This window comes from Callionymus lyra, chromosome 11 (genome assembly GCF_982586985.1).
Source record: "Callionymus lyra chromosome 11, fCalLyr1.hap1.1, whole genome shotgun sequence".
NCBI lineage: Eukaryota > Metazoa > Chordata > Actinopteri > Syngnathiformes > Callionymidae > Callionymus > Callionymus lyra.
Window position 1 is genome coordinate 3,757,728 of NC_141828.1, and position 21,196 is coordinate 3,778,923.

The following is a 21,196-nucleotide window of genomic DNA, read 5'->3' on the forward strand; positions in this document are numbered from 1 at the left end:
AGTGACACGAGCGTGACGTCATCTTTAATCTTCCACTCACTCCACGTCGAACTGTGGATCAAGTATATTTGACGGGCTCTGCTGCCACCCAGCGGCAGACAGTGGCGCTGCTCGTCTCAGTCCTGGACCCGCCGCTGACTTGACTTGTTGCGCAATAAAATAGAATTAAAATCGAAGTGAAAGTTTATCTTTTAACAAACATTGAAATCAAGTCGAAAACAATTAAATAATCAAGTAAATCATCTCGAGATGAAAAGTTAAATCTAAGAACGATCTCGTATGATTAGTTTCGAGGAAGAGAACCATCCAGTCGACCTTGACCGGGTCACCAGTCGACCTTGACCGGGTCACCAGTCGACCTTGACCGGGTCACCAGTCCTGGCCCGACTTCTGCTTGATGAACTTCAGGCACAGGAAGTAAAGAGCCATGAAGGCGAGGCACACGGCGAGCAGCACCAGGTAGCAGGAGTACAGCGGGTGCTGGTTCAGCTTCATCACGTCCACCACCTGCGGAGGTCAAGGGTCAGAGCCGGTCCACGCCGGAGGGAAGAGTCGCACTCACGAAGATGCCGTCGATCTGGACGCTGCTGTTACCGAGCGGAACCTCATACATGTTTCCTCGGAACTGGACCTGAAGCATCCCTTCGAACCCCCAACGCATGAAGGAGGCGTAAGAGAACCAGGAGGCAACTGAGGACAAGAGGAGACGCTTGTGTTGAGAACACACTCACACAGGCGCACACAAGCTCGCACACTTGCACGCACACACTCACCTACACACGCTCACACACGCACACACACACTCACCTACACACACTCTCACACACGCACACACACACTCACCTACACACACTCTCACACACGCTCACACACGCACACACACACTCACCTACACACACTCTCACACACGCTCACACACGCACACACACACTCACCTACACACACTCTCACACACGCACTCACCTACACACACGCTCACACACGCACACACACACACTCACCTACACACACTCTCACACACGCACTCACCTACACACACGCTCACACACGCACACACACACTCACCTACACACACTCTCACACACGCACACACACACTCACCTACACACACTAACACTCACACACACTCACTCACTCACCTACACACACTCACCTACACACACTAACACTCACACACACTCACTCACTCACCTACACACACTCACCTACACACACACACACACACACTCACTCACTCACCGAGCCACATGTTCTCCAGGCTGATGACAAACCCTCCCGTCAGGTAGAAGACGGTGAACAGTGAGTTCCCCATGAAGGCCGAGGTCTGCAGCGTCGGCAGAGCTGCAGCCACGAACAGAGCCATCGCTCGACTGCAATAAACCATCAGCCAGACCAGCAGGAAGTTGAGCAGGAACCGATCCGGGGCCTCGTTGAGTCCAGCGAGCCAGTAGATCGGGAGAGCGTAGACCAGAGTGAAGACACAGTGTTCGGGGAGTTCTCCCAGGACCTGCAGGAGGAACCAGAGCTAACGTTTATTAGCCTCAGAGCTAACGTTGATTAGTAAGTAAGTTAGTCATTTTTATTTATATAGCGCTTTCCAGACCAGAGTCACAAAGAACTTAAACAATCAAAACAATATTCAATAAAGTATATATTTTAAAGATCAAGATAAAACTAACAACACAGGAGTTCAAGAAAATCAAGGAAAAGCCTGAACAAATAGAAACGTCTTAAGATGTTTCTTGAAGGAGTCAGTAGATCATCAAACACAGATGTTTCTTAAAGGAGTCAGTAGATCATCAAACACAGATGTTTCTTGAAGGAGTCAGTAGATCATCAAACACAGATGTTTCTTAAAGGAGTCAGTAGATCATCAAACACAGATGTTTCTTGAAGGAGTCAGTAGATCATCAAACACAGATGTTTCTTGAAGGAGTCAGTAGATCATCAAACACAGATGTTTCTTGAAGGAGTCAGTAGATCATCAAACACAGATGTTTCTTGAAGGAGTCAGTAGATCATCAAACACAGATGTTTCTTGAAGGAGTCAGTAGATCATCAAACACACATGTTTCTTGAAGGAGTCAGTAGATCATCAAACACACATGTTTCTTGAAGGAGTCAGTAGATCATCAAACACAGATGTTTCTTAAAGGAGTCAGTAGATCATCAAACACACATGTTTCTTGAAGGAGTCAGTAGATCATCAAACACAGATGTTTCTTGAAGGAGTCAGTAGATCATCAAACACAGATGTTTCTTGAAGGAGTCAGTAGATCATCAAACACAGATGTTTCTTGAAGGAGTCAGTAGATCATCAAACATAGATGTTTCTTGAAGGAGTCAGTAGATCATCAAACACAGATGTTTCTTGAAGGAGTCAGTAGATCATCAAACACAGATGTTTCTTGAAGGAGTCAGTAGATCATCAAACACAGATGTTTCTTGAAGGAGTCAGTAGATCATCAAACACACATGTTTCTTGAAGGAGTCAGTAGATCATCAAACACAGATGTTTCTTAAAGGAGTCAGTAGATCATCAAACACAGATGTTTCTTGAAGGAGTCAGTAGATCATCAAACATAGATGTTTCTTGAAGGAGTCAGTAGATCATCAAACACAGATGTTTCTTGAAGGAGTCAGTAGATCATCAAACACAGATGTTTCTTGAAGGAGTCAGTAGATCATCAAACACAGATGTTTCTTGAAGGAGTCAGTAGATCATCAAACACAGATGTTTCTTGAAGGAGTCAGTAGATCATCAAACACACATGTTTCTTGAAGGAGTCAGTAGATCATCAAACACACATGTTTCTTGAAGGAGTCAGTAGATCATCAAACACAGATGTTTCTTGAAGGAGTCAGTAGATCATCAAACACACATGTTTCTTGAAGGAGTCAGTAGATCATCAAACACAGATGTTTCTTGAAGGAGTCAGTAGATCATCAAACACACATGTTTCTTGAAGGAGTCAGTAGATCATCAAACACAGATGTTTCTTGAAGGAGTCAGTAGATCATCAAACACAGATGTTTCTTGAAGGAGTCAGTAGATCATCAAACACAGATGTTTCTTGAAGGAGTCAGTAGATCATCAAACACAGATGTTTCTTGAAGGAGTCAGTAGATCATCAAACACAGATGTTTCTTGAAGGAGTCAGTAGATCATCAAACACAGATGTTTCTTGAAGGAGTCAGTAGATCATCAAACACAGATGTTTCTTGAAGGAGTCAGTAGATCATCAAACACAGATGTTTCTTGAAGGAGTCAGTAGATCATCAAACACAGAGATGTTTCTTGAAGGAGTCAGTAGATCATCAAACACAGAGATGTTTCTTGAAGGAGTCAGTAGATCATCAAACACAGATGTTTCTTGAAGGAGTCAGTAGATCATCAAACACAGAGATGGTTCCAAAGCTTAGGAGCAACAGTCTGGAAGGATTTCTCTCCTCTGGTCCTGAAGTTCAGGAACCATCAGTAGATTCTGATCCACAGACCTCAGAGCCCGAGCTGGGGTGTAAGGCTGGATCAGATCATGAAGGTCTGACCATGAATAGATCTGAAAGTAAGAACCAGAATTTTAAAGTTGATCCTGAAAGAAACTGGAAGCCAGTGAAGAGTTTGAAGGAGAAATGTGAGTTCTTCTACTAGAGCGGCTCAGAGTTCTGAAACCAACTGCAGACGAGACGATCCTTCTTGTTAAGACATGAAAACAAACTGTTACAATAGTCCAGACGAGAAGAAACAAACGCATGGATTATAAGATCCAGATCATGTTCCGACAACATTTTCCTAAGTTTAGAGATTTTTCTCAGTTGAAGGAAACAGTTTCTGGTCAGTTTTCTTCAGTGTTGAACAAGAGACATGTCTTTATCAAATACAACACCCAGGTTTCTCAGGCTCAGTTTGACAGACTGACATAAGTCACTCAAGTACTGACTCAACCCTGAACCTTATCATCAACAATCACCAGAGTTTCAGTTTTGTCCACATTTAGCTACAAAGTGTTTTCACTCATTGTTTGATTTCTAGCAACAATTGACTAAGTTCAGCCTCTGGAGCTCAGTTGGATCAACAGAGCAGTAGAGCTGGATGTCATCAGCAAACATGTTATAAGAAACATCAGGAAATCTCTGAATGATTTTACCGAGGGGAATCCAGTACAGCAAAAACAATAAAGGACCCAGAACAGAACCTTGAGGAACTCCACACAACAGATCTGCCGATTCAGACCTCATTTGATTGACAGATACACTAAAACTGCGCCCAGAAAGGTAAGATGAGAACCATTCTAACACAGACCCAGACAGTCTACATCCCTCAGTCTTCTCAGCAGGATCTGGTTCAACTGTGTCAAAGGCTGAGGACAGATCCAAGAGAACCAGAGTCAGCCGACATCATGATGTCACTGGACACTTTCAATAAAGCTGTCTCCATAGAGCAGTAGTTCTTAACCTGGGTTCGATCGAACCCTAGGGGTTCGGTGAGTCGGTATCAGGGGTTCGGCAGAGGCTCCGCCGCGGCCGAGGTCTGGACACACAGAATTATCATATAAATTTGTGACGACACACTTGGCCATCACTGGCTGCAGACGATCACGCTTCACTGATGGACAATCCGTGCTGCGGTGAGTTTAGTGCTCAGTAGTCAAAGTGCAACTGTCGTGGTAGAACTAGTGTGATTTACTTGTTAATGTTTTAATCCATACTAACTATGTTGGGAAAAAGAAGAAAGTGGTTGAATATGTACAACATGGATCACATGTATCACTGATGAGTGAGTACTATCTCATGATTTGCAACAAGTTGAGCAACTCTAGTCTCGCACCAGCAAAACTAAAGGAACACTTAAGACGGGAATACAGAAACATATCATATACATCTGTCTTGAACTAAAAAATAAATCAGTTTTATTTTTCACTAAAGAGGGGTTCGGTGAATGTATATGAAACTGGTGGGGTTCGGTACCTCCAACAAGGTTAACAACCACTGCCTTAGAGTGATGTTTACGGAAGCCAGACTGAAACTTCTCATGGATGTCGCTCTGATCCAGGAACAGCTGCTCAGACACAACCTTCTCCAAGATCTTGGACAAGAATGAAGATTAGAAATAGGCCTGAAATGACTGAGGTCAGTTGGGTCTAAGCCTGGCTTTTTGAGCAGAGGCTCCACAATGGCATGTTTAAATGCATTGGGAAAAACCCCTGTGGAAAGGGAGAGGTTCACCATATTGGTCACCCAGGGGCCAATTACATCAAATACTTTGATAAAAAGCCTACAAGGAAGGACGTCATCTGAGCAAGAGGATGGTTTCATCTTGTTCACTAGTGCTGAAATATCACCCAAAGATACAGCAGTGAAGGAAGACCAAGAGGAGGAGAGGGGCTCAGAGACAGCAGGGGTTCCAAACAAGGGGGGAGAGATTTTCTCTTTGATCAATTTAATTTTGTCAGTAAAAACCTCAACAATCATTGCTGTCAGCTTCACAGAAGACATGATTTGAGGAGCAGGAGACACGAGAGAATTAATCGTGTCAAACAAAACTTTGGGGTTTTTCCTATTTGCTGCTACCAGTTTTCTGATGTAATCAGATCTAGCAGTTTCTACCATCTCATTGTAAGAATTCATCAGATCCCTGAGGTGAAGTCTGTGCACCTCAAGTTTAGTGGACTTCCAGAGACGCTCAGTCTTTCCACAAAGTCTCTTCAGACTCAGGAGATCTTCATTTGTTCAAGGGCACTGTTTTTCTGAATTTTCAAGTTCGATTTAACAGGTTTGATCCAGTATTTCAACACAATGATCAGTGAAACAGTGAATCAAACACGTTCAGTCATCAAAGGAAAGACGGTCAAACATAGCAGAAAAACTGTCTGCAGTATCGGCTGAGATGACACGCCTCTGAGACCTAACTTTCAAAGGCTTAGGTTCAGGGATGAAGTCCAGGTTGAACAAGAGAATGATCACTCAGATGGACATCATGTACAGATACATTAGAAATGTTCAGGCCAAGAGTAAAAACTAAGTCTAAAATGTGGCCTTTTTGATGAGTGGGTTCAGAAACATGTTGCTCAAAATTAAAGGCTTCAGTTAAAGTTAAAAGTTCTTTAGCAGAACAAGATGTGACGTCATCAACATGAAGATTAAAGTCTCAAGAATAAGAACAGATTTGAATAATGGAAGATAAGAAGTCACTAAAGTCTTTCAAGAACACTGAAGGACCAGGCGGACGGTAGATTGACACACAATAGAAAGGTCTTGTAGATCAAGATCATCTGAGACTCAAAAGAAGTGAATTCCTGTGTCTGAATCACTTTGCAAGAACAACTCTCCCTAAAAACTGTAGCAAGACCTCCTCCACGACCAGAGAGGCGAGGCTTCCCCAGAACAGCGCTCCCTACTGGACAGAGTTGGTTCAGATGAAGTCTCAGAAAGACATAATAAATCCAAATTAACTCTTGTGAAAAGATCATTCATTTTTGAATTAACATTAATTGAGCTAATGTTTCTTAGCCTCAGAGCTAAAAACTATTGCCGGAGTTAGGCTGCCCCCTCCTGGACATGCAGAGCAACTGTACCTACCTTAGCGAAGAAGTAGGAAGTGACCGAGTACATGCCGTCCTCCAGCTCGTGGAACAACATCGCTCTCTCGCTGTGACCTTGAGTTTAACCAGAATGAAGCCAAACATTTCATTTCTTTATGGTTTTAAGTCGACATGTTTGCAGATGAAAGTAGAAATAATTAATAATTAATAATTAATCATTAATAATTAATAATTAATAATTACACGTAGATTTGAATGAAACAAATAATTTAAATCATGTTTAAACTGATCGTGTTTCTTAACAATAATAATAATAATTCATTGAATCTATTATGAGACGAATGTGATGTTTTGGTTTAAAGTGAAGTTTAACTTGTTATTGTGTTTGTTATTGTGTTTAACTTGTTATTGTGTTTGTTATTGTGTTTGTTATTGTGTTTAACTTGTTATTGTGTTTGTTATTGTGTTTAGCTTGTTATTGTGTTTGTTATTGTGTTTAACTTGTTATTGTGTTTGTTATTGTGTTTAACTTGATATTGTGTTTGTTATTGTGTAGTAACTTGTTATTGTGTTGGTTATTGTGTTTAACTTGATATTGTGTTTGTTATTGTGTTTAACTTGATATTGTGTAGTAACTTGATATTGTGAAGTAACTTGTTATTGTGAAGCAACTTGTTATTGTGTAGTAACTTGTTATTGTGTTTGTTATTGTCTTTAACTTGTTATTGTGTTTGTTATTGTGTTTGTGATTGTGTAGTAACTTGATATTGTGTAGAAACTTGATATTGTGTTTAACTTGTTATTGTGAAGTAACTTGTTATTGTGTATTAACTTGTTATTGTGTAGTAACGTGTTATTGTTTTTGTTATTGTCTTTAACTTGTTATTGTGTTTGTTATTGTGTTTGTGATTGTGTTTAACTTGATATTGTGTAGTAACTTGTTATTGTGTAGTAACTTGTTATTGTGTTTCACTTGTTATTGTGTAGTAACTTGTTATTGTGTAGTAACTTGTTATTGTGTTTAACTTGTTATTGTGTAGTAACTTGTTATTGTGTAGTAACTTGTGATTGTGTAGTAACTTGTTATTGTGAAGTAACTTGTGATTGTGTTTAACTTGTGATTGTGTAGTAACTTGTGATTGTGTAGTAACTTGTTATTGTGTTTAACTTGTTATTGTGTAGTAACTTGTTATTGTGTTTAACTTGTTATTGTGTAGTAACTTGTTATTGTGAAGTAACTTGTTATTGTGTTTAACTTGTGATTGTGTAGTAACTTGTGATTGTGTAGTGACTTGTGATTGTGTAGTAACTTGTTATTGTGTAGTAACTTGTTATTGTGTAGTAACTTGTTATTGTGAAGTAACTTGTTATTGTGTTTAACTTGTGATTGTGTAGTAACTTGTGATTGTGTAGTGACTTGTGATTGTGTAGTAACTTGTTATTGTGTAGTAACTTGTTATTGTGTAGTAACTTGTTATTGTGAAGTAACTTGTTATTGTGTAGTAACTTGTGATTGTGTAGTGACTTGTTATTGTGTAGTAACTTGTGATTGTGTAGTAACTTGTGATTGTGTAGTAACTTGTTATTGTGTAGTAACTTGTGATTGTGTAGTGACTTGTGATTGTGTAGTGACTTGTGATTGTGTCGTGCACACAGACTCACACTTGGCGATGACGTCCAGCACCACAGCGAAGGGCGTCAGAGCTCCGATCATGTACAGCAGAGCTACGGTGTCCTGTATGGACAAAACTGCTTCTCCAGCTCCGTAATACAAGCATCCGACCAGCAGAGACATCAGTAGAGCCTCGAAGCCGTGAACCAGTAGAGTCACTAGATCCCTGTAGTCGTTGAACATGTGACGCCTGACGACACATGACACACGAGTGTGAGTGTGTGTTTGTATATGTGTGTGTGTGTGTGTTTATATGTGTGTGTTTGTGTGTGTTTATATCTGTGTTTATATGTGTGTGTGTTTATATGTGTGTGTGTGTATATGTGTGTGTGTATATATGTGTGTGTTTGTATATGTGTGTGCGTGTGTGTGTTTGTCTGTTTGTATGTGTGTGTGTATATATATGTATGTGTATATATGTGTGTGCGTGTGTTTATATGTGTGTATATATGTGTGTGTTTGTGTGTATATACAGTATGTGTGTGTCTGTGTGTATATATCTGTGTGTGTGTTTGTATACGTGTGAGTGTGTGTGTGTGTGTGTGTGTGTATATGTGTGTGTGTGTGTATATGTGTGTGTGTGTGTGTGTGTGTGTATATGTGTGTGTGTTTATATATATGTGTGTGTGTTTATATATGTGTGTGTGTGTGTGTGTGTGTGTATATGTGTGTGTGTTTATATATATGTGTGTGTGTGTGTGTGTGTGTGTGTGTGTGTGTGTGTGTGTGTGTGTGTGTGTGTGTGTGTGTGTGTGTGTGTGTGTGAGACACAGATACCTGATCAAAATGGTAAATTGATGCAACTTTCCTGGAAGCTTGTCTCTCTCTCTGGAAACACTGATACTTTCCTCTGGTGAGTTGATGTTTGCAGAGCTGAGGACGATGCAGTGAAGTCAAGATAAAACAAGCCAAGCTAAGCTAAATTCAGATTAAATAAGATAAGCTAAATCAAGCTAAGCTAAGATAAACTATCTAAGTTTAGCTAAAATATGCTAAACCAAGATAAGGTATGATAAGCTAAGTCAAGCTAAGTTAAGCCAAACTATCTAAGTTTAGCTAAGATATGCTGAACCAAGACAAAATATGCTAAGCCAAATCAAGCTAAGCTACACTATCTAAGCTTAGCTAAGATATGCTGAACCAAGATAAAATATGCTAAGCCAAATCAAGCTAAGCTACACTATCTAAGCTTAGCTAAGATATGCTAAACAAAGATAAAATATGCTAAACTAAGTCTAGCTAAGCTAAAATAAACTATCTAAGCTTAGCTAAGATATGCTAAACCAAAATAAAATATGCTAAGCTAAATCAAGCTAAGCTAAACTATCCAAGTTTAGCTAAAATATGCTAAACCAAGATAAGATATGCTAAACTAAGTCAAGCTAAGCTAAAATAAACTATCTAAGCTTAGTTAAGATATGCTAAACCAAGATAAGATATGCTAAACTAAGCCAAGCTAAGCTAAGCTAAGCTAAGCTAAGCCAAACTATCTAAGCTTAGCTAAAATATGCTAAACCAAGATAAGATATGCTAAGCTAAGCCAAGCTAAGCTAAGCTAAGACAAACTATCTAAGCTTAGCTCATATATGCTAAACCAAGATAATATATGCTGAACTAAGCTAAACTAAGATAAGATAAACTATCTAAGCTTAGCTAAGATATGCTAAACCAAGATAAGATATGCTAAGCTAAGTCAAGCTAAATTAAGCTAAGCTAACATTGTCTCATGAAGATGCAACACCTGTCATGTGACATGTTTCCTGACGAAGGTTTCCACATGTGATCATCCGTGTCACAGACTTTCTCTCTGAACTGCTCGGCCAGATCTCGTGCTCGCTCCAGACACCGGGCCTCCTGCTCCGGACAGCGCCGGTCCACACTGATCAGGTCCACTGCAGAGAGGCCGGGTCAGAACGAGCCAGAGCGGCGGGTGCAAGACTCACCGTAGAAGTCCGAGGGGTTGCAGTAGCGTGGGCAGGGGTGGCCCAGCGCGGTGAAGTACGGCACCATGTCTCGGGCGGCGCCACAGTACACGGCAGAACCGGATGACATCAGAACCACCAGGTCGAAGAGCTGGAAGATGTCGGACCGCGGTTGGTGGACCGAGAGCAGGACCAGCCGGTTGCCCCGGGCCAGGCGGGACAAAGTGATGACCAGGTTATGAGCCGTGAAGCTGTCCAGGCCTGACGTGGGCTCGTCCAGGATCAAGATACCTGCAGTGAAGGCGTCACGAGGCTGCTTCGCTACCCTCACGCAACTCTGCTTCGCTACCCTCACGCAACTCTGCTTCGCTACCCTCACGCAACTCACCAGGGTTCCACAGCAGCTGCACGGCGATGCTGACCCGCCTCCTCTCGCCTCCAGACACGCCCCTCACGAAGTCGTTACCCACCCGGGTCTGGGCACATTGTCGCAGCCGCAGCTCGGCTATGACATCATCCACCTGCGCCAGCGACAATCATTGAGCGTGTTGATGGTGAGCCACGTCAGACCCGATTACCCTCTGGTCCCGCTGGGCCTGCGAGAAGTGGGTCGGCAGCCGGAGTCTGGCCACGAAGGACAGCGTCTCTCGGACGGTCAGGTGAGGCAGCAGACGGTCGTCCTGCCGCACGTGAGCGATGCTCTTCGTCACCAGCTGCGGCGTGTTGGGTTTACCGTTGATCAGAACCTGACCCGACGTCGTCTTCCCGCCTTCGCTGCGACACGTGATGATGTCCAGCAGAGACGTTTTACCACAACCTGAGGACGAGCGGTTAGTTTGACCTTCAGTTCACCTTTATTTGACCTTATCTTGTCCTATCTTATCTTTATGAAGACACACAAAGATTCATGAAGACACACTATGATTCATGAAGACACACAATGATTCATACAGACACACAATGATTTATGAAGACACACTATGATTCATGAAGACACACAATGATTCATAAAGACACACAATGATTTATGAAGACACACTATGATTCATGAAGACACACAATGATTCATACAGACACACAATGATTTATGAAGACACACTATGATTCATGAAGACACACAATGATTCATAAAGACACACAATGATTTATGAAGACACACAATGATTCATAAAGACACACAATGATTTATGAAGACACACTATGATTCATGAAGACACACAATGATTCATGAAGACACACAGTGATTCATGAAGACACACAATGATTTATAAAGACACACAATGATTTATGAAGACACACAAAGATTCATGAAGACACACAGTGATTTATGAAGACACACAATGATTTATGAAGACACACAATGATTTATGAAGACACAGTGATTCATGAAGACACAATGATTCATGAAGACACACAATGATTCATGAAGACACACAATGATTCATGAAGACACACAATGATTCATGAAGACACACAGTGATTCTTGAAGACACACAATGATTTATAAAGACACACAATGATTTATAAAGGCACACAAAGATTCATGAAGACACACAGTGATTTATGAAGACACACAATGATTTATGAAGACACACAATGATTTATGAAGACACAGTGATTCATGAAGACACAATGATTCATGAAGACACACAATGATTCATGAAGACACAGTGATTCATGAAGACACAGTGATTCATGAAGACACAATGATTCATGAAGACACACAATGATTCATGAAGACACACAATGATTCATGAAGACACACAAAGATTCATGAAGACACACAGTGATTTATGAAGACACACAATGATTTATGAAGACACACAATGATTTATGAAGACACAGTGATTCATGAAGACACAATGATTCATGAAGACACACAATGATTCATGAAGACACACAATGATTCATGAAGACACACAATGATTCATGAAGACACACAGTGATTCTTGAAGACACACAATGATTTATAAAGACACACAATGATTTATAAAGGCACACAAAGATTCATGAAGACACACAGTGATTTATGAAGACACACAATGATTTATGAAGACACACAATGATTTATGAAGACACAGTGATTCATGAAGACACAATGATTCATGAAGACACACAATGATTCATGAAGACACAGTGATTCATGAAGACACAGTGATTCATGAAGACACAATGATTCATGAAGACACACAATGATTCATGAAGACACACAATGATTCATGAAGACACACAATGATTCATTAAGACACACAGTGATTCATGAAGACACACAATGATTTATAAAGACACACAATGATTCATGAAGACACACAGTGATTTATGAAGACACACAATGATTCATGAAGACATACAATGATTTATGAAGACACAGTGATATATGAAGACACAATGATTCATGAAGACACAATGATTCATGAAGACACACAATGATTCATGAAGACACACAGTGATTCATGAAGACACACAATGATTCATGAAGACACACAATGATTCATGAAGACACACAATGATTCATGAAGACACAATGATTTATGAAGACACACAATGATTCATGAAGACACAGTGATTTATGAAGACACACAATGATTCATGAAGACACACAATGACTCATGAAGACACAGTGATTCATGAAGACACACAATGATTTATGAAGACACACAATGATTCATGAAGACACAGTGATTTATGAAGACACACAATGATTTATGAAGACACACAATGATTCATGAAGACACAATGATTCATGAAGACACACAATGATTCATGAAGACACACAATGATTTATGAAGACACAGTGATTCATGAAGACACAATGATTCATGAAGACACACAGTGATTTATGAAGACACAGTGATTCATGAAGACACACAATGATTCATGAAGACACAATGATTCATGAAGACACACAATGATTCAGCAAGACACACAATGATTTATAAAGACACACAATGATTTATAAAGGCACACAAAGATTCATGAAGACACACAGTGATTTATGAAGACACACAATGATTTATGAAGACACACAATGATTTATGAAGACACAGTGATTCATGAAGACACAGTGATTCATGAAGACACAATGATTCATGAAGACACACAATGATTCATGAAGACATACAATGATTCATGAAGACACAAAATGATTCATGAAGACACACAGTGATTCATGAAGACACACAATGATTTATAAAGACACACAATGATTCATGAAGACACACAGTGATTTATGAAGACACACAATGATTCATGAAGACACAGTGATTCATGAAGACACAATGATTCATGAAGACACACAATGATTCATGAAGACACACAATGATTCATGAAGACACACAATGATTCATGAAGACACACAGTGATTCATGAAGACACACAATGATTTATGAAGACACACAAAGATTCATGAAGACACACAGTGATTTATGAAGACACACAATGATTTATGAAGACACACAAAGATTCATGAAGACACACAGTGATTCATGAAGACACACAATGATTTATGAAGACACACAATGATTCATGAAGACACACAGTGATTTATGAAGACACACAATGATTCATGAAGACACACAATGATTTATGAAGACACACAAAGATTCATGAAGACACACAGTGATTTATGAAGACACACAATGATTTATGAAGACACACAAAGATTCATGAAGACACACAGTGATTTATGAAGACACACAATGATTCATGAAGACACAATGATTCATGAAGACATACAATGATTTATGAAGACACAATGATTCATGAAGACACAATGATTTATGAAGACACACAATGATTTATGAAGACACACAATGATTCATGAAGACACAATGATTCATGAAGACACACAATGATTCATGAAGACACACAATGATTTATGAAGACACAATGATTTATGAAGACACACAGTGATTTATGAAGACACACAGTGATTCATGAAGACACACAATGATTCATGAAGACACACAATGATTCATGAAGACACACAATGATTCATGAAGACACAATGATTCATTAACACACACAATGATTCATGAAGACACACAGTGATTCATGAAGACACACAATGATTCATGAAGACACACAATGATTCATGAAGACATACAATGATTCATGAAGACACAAAATGATTCATGAAGACACACAGTGATTCATGAAGACACACAATGATTTATAAAGACACACAATGATTCATGAAGACACACAGTGATTTATGAAGACACACAATGATTCATGAAGACACAGTGATTCATGAAGACACAATGATTCATGAAGACACACAATGATTCATGAAGACACACAATGATTCATGAAGACACACAATGATTCATGAAGACACACAGTGATTCATGAAGACACACAATGATTTATGAAGACACACAAAGATTCATGAAGACACACAGTGATTTATGAAGACACACAATGATTTATGAAGACACACAAAGATTCATGAAGACACACAGTGATTCATGAAGACACACAATGATTTATGAAGACACACAAAGATTCATGAAGACACACAGTGATTTATGAAGACACACAATGATTCATGAAGACACACAATGATTTATGAAGACACACAAAGATTCATGAAGACACACAGTGATTTATGAAGACACACAATGATTTATGAAGACACACAAAGATTCATGAAGACACACAGTGATTTATGAAGACACACAATGATTCATGAAGACACAATGATTCATGAAGACATACAATGATTTATGAAGACACAATGATTCATGAAGACACAATGATTTATGAAGACACACAATGATTTATGAAGACACACAATGATTCATGAAGACACAATGATTCATGAAGACACACAATGATTCATGAAGACACACAATGATTTATGAAGACACAATGATTTATGAAGACACACAGTGATTTATGAAGACACACAGTGATTCATGAAGACACACAATGATTCATGAAGACACACAATGATTCATGAAGACACAATGATTCATTAACACACACAATGATTCATGAAGACACACAGTGATTCATGAAGACACACAATGATTCATGAAGACACACAATGATTCATGAAGACACACAATGATTTATAAAGACACACAATGATTCATGAAGACACACAATGATTCATGAAGACACACAATGATTCATGAAGACACACAGTGATTCATGAAGACACACAATGATTTATAAAGACACACAATGATTCATGAAGACACACAGTGATTTATGAAGACACACAATGATTCATGAAGACACAGTGATTCATGAAGACACAATGATTCATGAAGACACACAATGATTCATGAAGACACACAATGATTCATGAAGACACACAATGATTCATGAAGACACACAATGATTTATGAAGACACAGTGATATATGAAGACACAATGATTCATGAAGACACACAATGATTCATGAAGACACACAATGATTCATGAAGACACACAATGATTCATGAAGACACACAGTGATTCATGAAGACACACAATGATTTATAAAGACACACAATGATTCATGAAGACACACAGTGATTTATGAAGACACACAATGATTCATGAAGACACAGTGATTCATGAAGACACAATGATTCATGAAGACACACAATGATTCATGAAGACACACAATGATTCATGAAGACACACAATGATTCATGAAGACACACAATGATTCATGAAGACACACAGTGATTCATGAAGACACACAATGATTTATAAAGACACACAATGATTCATGAAGACACACAAAGATTCATGAAGACACACAGTGATTTATGAAGACACACAATGATTCATGAAGACACAATGATTCATGAAGACATACAAAGATTCATGAAGACACACAGTGATTTATGAAGACACACAATGATATATGAAGACACACAAAGATTCATGAAGACACACAATGATATATGAAGACACACAAAGATTCATGAAGACACACAATGATTTATGAAGACAAAATGATTTTGATTATCTGAGGCTGAATCCACTGATATTGTGTGTGACATTAATAAAGTGTTAATAAACACACACAACAACACAACAACACACAACACAACCTCACCTGAGCTGCCGATGATGGCCAACATCTGACCGCTTCACACACAACAACACACAACAACACACAACAACACACAACACAACCTCACCTGAGCTGCCGATGATGGCCAACCTCTCACCGCTTCACACACAACAACACACAACAACACACAACACAACCTCACCTGAGCTGCCGATGATGGCCAACATCTGACCGCTTCACACACAACAACACACAACAACACACAACAACACACAACACAACCTCACCTGAGCTGCCGATGATGGCCAACATCTGACGGCTTCACACACAACAACACACAACAACACACAACAACACACAACACAACCTCACCTGAGCTGCCGATGATGGCCAACATCTGACGGCTTCACACACAACAACACACAACAACACACAACAACACACAACACAACCTCACCTGAGCTGCCGATGATGGCCAACATCTCACCGCTTCACACACAACAACACACAACAACACACAACACAACCTCACCTGAGCTGCCGATGATGGCCAACATCTGACCGCTTCACACACAACAACACACAACAACACACAACAACACACAACAACACACAACACAACCTCACCTGAGCTGCCGATGATGGCCAACATCTGACCGCTTCACACACAACAACACACAACAACACACAACAACACACAACACAACCTCACCTGAGCTGCCGATGATGGCCAACATCTGACGGCTTCACACACAACAACACACAACAACACACAACAACACACAACAACACACAACACAACCTCACCTGAGCTGCCGATGATGGCCAACATCTGACCGCTTCACACACAACAACACACAACAACACACAACAACATACAACACAACCTCACCTGAGCTGCCGATGATGGCCAACATCTGACCGCTCCTGACTCTGAGGCTCAGACGGTTTATGGCCGTTTGTTTGTTTCCTTTCATCTCCCACGGCAGCTTGAACTCCGACAGCCTCTCGTACCAGGGGATCTGAGCCGCCGTGTCCACCTGAAGACACGAGAGACTCGTGTGAGACACGCAGATGTTTAGAAACACAACATCATCATGGAGTGTGTAACCCCTGAGTAATCTTCATAATCTCAGGTTCTACGAATCGGTGCTCCGCCCTCTAACCGCTTCGCTATTGGTTTATCCTCGAGGCCCCGCCTCGTCTCTGAGAAAGCTGAATGAACTCGCCACCCAGCTGGGTGCAGTCCACTTCCTATAAAGGCAGGAAACACCCGTCGCACTTCCTCCAACTGAAAACTCAGCGAGAAAGGCCCTGATGAGTCCCGCTCAGCTTGTCCCGTGCAAGAGCCACACTTTGAGAGGCAGAACCAGCACCAGGGGTGCCGTCAGAGTCCCCCTTCCTGGGGAGTACGGCGCCACCACTATTAACCTCAGACTCCCCCGCTTCGCTCCCCGAACTAGGGGAGGAGTCGCCGTGGAGGAGGGAAGGCAAACAGTAGCCGGCCAGCAAACTTAAGTGGGCCAAAGCGTCCACGCCTAGGGCCCTGAGGGAGAATCAAATGTCTATTTGAAGTTCTCCATTTTGGCGTAGAGGTCCGCCACGGTGTGACCGAACCAAGACCACATCTTGGCAGCCACGACTCGGACGGACCTCATCCGTCCTGGACTCCCCCCTTGACAGTCTGTCTGCTACTACCTTCCACACGCCGGCACATGCTGAGCTCTGAGAGAGAGCAGGTGACGGTCTGCCCACAACCAAATCTTCTTTGCCACACTCAGAAGGGCTGGGGATCTGACCCCACCCTGGCGAGTCACGTAACCGGTGGAGCTGTCTGATAGCAGTACGACGTTGGAATGTGACAGTTGGGGAGAGAGAGGTGAAGCAGGACGTTGTGAATTGCTTTCAACACTAGCCAGTTGAAGTACACCGGTCTGTTCCAGACACTGCTGGCTTAGGTCTGACCCGAGATGCCTCCCCAAACTGTCAGGGATGCGTCTGTGAACACGTGTGTAGTGTAATGAAGGACGCAGCCTAATGGAACTCTCCTTCTGAGGTTGTTTAGAGAGTTCCAAAAAACTTGATGTCCTGCAAAACCAAAGCGGGAATGCTCACTTTTCAACCTCCGTCCCGCTTAGGGTCTAGCTTGAGACAACCAAACCATCTCTGGAGCTCCCTCATATGCAGCAGGCCCAGCCGCACTGCTGTGTGAGCTGCTGCCACAAGCCCCATGAGGGACATAAGAGCGCCTGCTGCCGTCCTTCTTTCTTCATGATGGCAAGCTTCCAGCAACTGTCAGTCGGAGAATGGGCTGGATACTCGTGTCCGGGAGGCATGCATATCCTTCCTCCCTGTTCAGCAGTACCCCCAGGTAAACTAACTGCTGGTCTGGAGTCAGAGTGCTCTTGCTGAGGCTCACCATGAACCCCAGGTTAGCAAAATGGCTCAACATCTTCTGTGTGTGAGCGTGTCTTTCTGCCCCTGACCTGGCAAGGATCAACAAGTCGCCAAATAGGTCAGATCCTCACCCAATTTGCTCTCATTGGTTCCAGTGCTGCCTCCACACACTTGGTGAAGGTCCCAGGTGCCAGAGAGTAACTGAACGGGAGTCGAGTGTATTGACACACTCTATCCTCGAGGGCGAGACGCAAGTACTTCTGATGTCTCTCGACTATCAGAACGTGAAAGTATGCGTCGGTCAGGTCAATAGATGTCATCCAATCTCCTGGACTTACATCTGTCAGCAGTCGTTTTACCGTCAACATACGAAACAGGCGGGTGGCTATAAACCTGTTCAAATAGCTGACCCACTCCCTGTTCCGCCACTCGTGACCAGAGACAAACGCGGGGTTTGACGGTCAACTGGAGCGCATAGCCCCGCCTGATTACTTTCCTCTGCAATCTGGAATGAAGTAAAACCAGGCGACTCCAAGCCGAATCGAATAATGTTCCGTCAGAACCGCAGCCCTGACGAACTTTGGGTTGTCCTCCGGCCCGCCCCCGCCATTGTCATAGGGTGGGCCGTTGACGAAAGGGCATCACAAGAGTCACATCTCCCTCAGATGCGTCTTGCATGTACCCTCTTCCCCCCGGAAGTCTCCCCAGCTCCCCGAGTACTCCTTAGTGTCATCTGAACTGACGAAACTCCATATGTGGAGGGATGTGCTGGAGAATTTACCCAGAGCTGATGCGAGTTCAGAACAGATCGCGCGCACGTAGGCACAGCATCACTCACCGCATCCAGTACATTCCTGACCTGCTCGCTCGTGAGATCCGACCGCCACGCACCTCTCCAACTGCCTGACCAGCAGGGGCGGCAGTTCCTTGCCCTCGTCTGGTCTCAGAACGGTGGGAAAACCCTGCGCGTAAAGGTTCCATGGTCCGTCTGTGACGCCATCCATGGCGCCGGGATTTTTTGACAACGCTGTGAGGGAAGGAACAACCTCCGCTCAACATAGACATGTCTATTTTCAATGACCTCATCAGCTGTCAAACCCTGTCAGACCAGCGCATGTCAACACGGAAGTGAAGTAAACACAGCTGATTAAGCCGGTCTCGTGGACATTTGACCGGCCTATCTGGAAACAAACAAACGTGGTTGAGTCTGCCCTTCATTCGTGTGGACAGACTCCGTTATTACAGTCTCGGCATGACCCGGACGAAGGGGTTTAAAACCTCCTTCGAACTCTGTTCTGAGAGGAAACTCTCGCCGTCTATGAACGGCGGAGCATGTTAGCTTAGCATTAGCGACGAAAGTTTCTAATGACGCCTGTGAATACGTCACACTCACAGGCGGAAACACATGCACACTACTAACTCTCTCAGGTGAACCCGTCCAGTGCGCTGCAGGAGGGCCATGTGGCCTGTAAGAGATACTTACCTGATCGCTCTCGCATACTTCATGGTCGATCTCATGCAGCGAGCCAGTCGTCCTCTTCGTCACAGTCTGTTCACGATCGAGGGACGACTCAGCTCGACTCATCAGGGCCCAACAACCTTTTTCTTCTCATCAAGTTGGAACGTGAGCTTGTCGAGTGCACAGGACGGCCATGTTGTTGGTTTTTCTTAAACAACATTGTTAACCTGTGTTGATCATAATCATGACCTCTGAGGCGTCGTGGGTCGACAAGCCTCGAACGCGTCCCATCGCTGTCAAGTGGGAAGCGCTCGACAGGCCACATAATCAGCCATCGTGTGATTGGTCGAGACAAACGAAGCATGTGTGTCTCTTCAGGGAGTCTAAGAGCTTCATGACACATTTGTTCACTTCTATCTTCATTCATCATTTCATTCCACTGTCAGGAGCTTCTGCTGAGTTGTAAAGGAGGAAGTGCGGCGAGTGTTTCCTGCCTTTATAGGAAGTGACTGAACCAGCTGAGTGGAGAGTTATTCAGCTTTCTCAGAGACGAGGCGGGGCATCGAGGATAAACCAATAGCGAAGCGGTTAGAGGGTGGAGCACCAATATGAAGTACAACAGCGACACACTGTGGTCAGTCCTACCTCGTACTGGAGTTCATTGACCTCCAGCTCGTTGCAGCCGCCGCTGTAGGTGAAATACAAACTACTGTCTTCCTCTGTGGAGAACAACTCGCTGCTCGGAGCCTGAAACACAGACGCACACTTCACAAGTAGATATTGTGCGACACGTGTCACTGGTTCAACTGGATTCATTTGTCGTTATTCGAGTTTAACATGAGACTATTATGTCATTTTAATAAACACACTTGTGTCTATGAACACACACACTCGTGTCTATTAACACACACTCGTGTCTATTAACACACACACTCATGTCTATTAACACACACACTCGTGTCTATTGACACACACACTCGTGTCTATTAACACACACACTCGTGCACACAGGTGTCAGCAGGACAATCAGCAGCAAATACACTTTACAACCATGTACCAACAATGATTCTGATTATACAGACGACTGTTACGCACAATGATAGTTTTCTTTAATAAGCACAACAATTGTCGATTGAAAATGTAAACGTGTGACACGACGTGTTTTTTCTCAGTCCATGTTTTATTGAT

General features: G+C 42.1%; 1 protein-coding gene across 2 annotated transcripts in view; it reads right to left on the reverse strand.

Moving 5' to 3' along the window:
* abcg8 (ATP binding cassette subfamily G member 8) overlaps positions 1 to 21,196 on the reverse strand; it is a 21,623-nt gene continuing 427 nt past the window's right edge. The window contains exons 3-14 of one of the 2 annotated variants that reach the window (XM_087802535.1): positions 20,654 to 20,755; positions 17,045 to 17,192; positions 10,715 to 10,953; positions 10,525 to 10,657; positions 10,158 to 10,427; positions 9,956 to 10,106; positions 8,992 to 9,087; positions 8,205 to 8,404; positions 6,580 to 6,656; positions 1,240 to 1,507; positions 563 to 690; positions 2 to 507 (exon numbers count right to left, since the gene is read on the reverse strand). In XM_087802535.1, the coding sequence (XP_087658661.1) occupies positions 370 to 507; positions 563 to 690; positions 1,240 to 1,507; positions 6,580 to 6,656; positions 8,205 to 8,404; positions 8,992 to 9,087; positions 9,956 to 10,106; positions 10,158 to 10,427; positions 10,525 to 10,657; positions 10,715 to 10,953; positions 17,045 to 17,192; positions 20,654 to 20,755 (1,950 nt within the window). In that variant the 3' untranslated portion in view covers positions 2 to 369. Of the gene's footprint in view, positions 508 to 562; positions 691 to 1,239; positions 1,508 to 6,579; positions 6,657 to 8,204; positions 8,405 to 8,991; positions 9,088 to 9,955; positions 10,107 to 10,157; positions 10,428 to 10,524; positions 10,658 to 10,714; positions 10,954 to 16,194; positions 16,223 to 17,044; positions 17,193 to 20,653; positions 20,756 to 21,196 lie in introns of those variants that run through there. The other variant, XM_087802536.1, reaches the window with a different exon arrangement.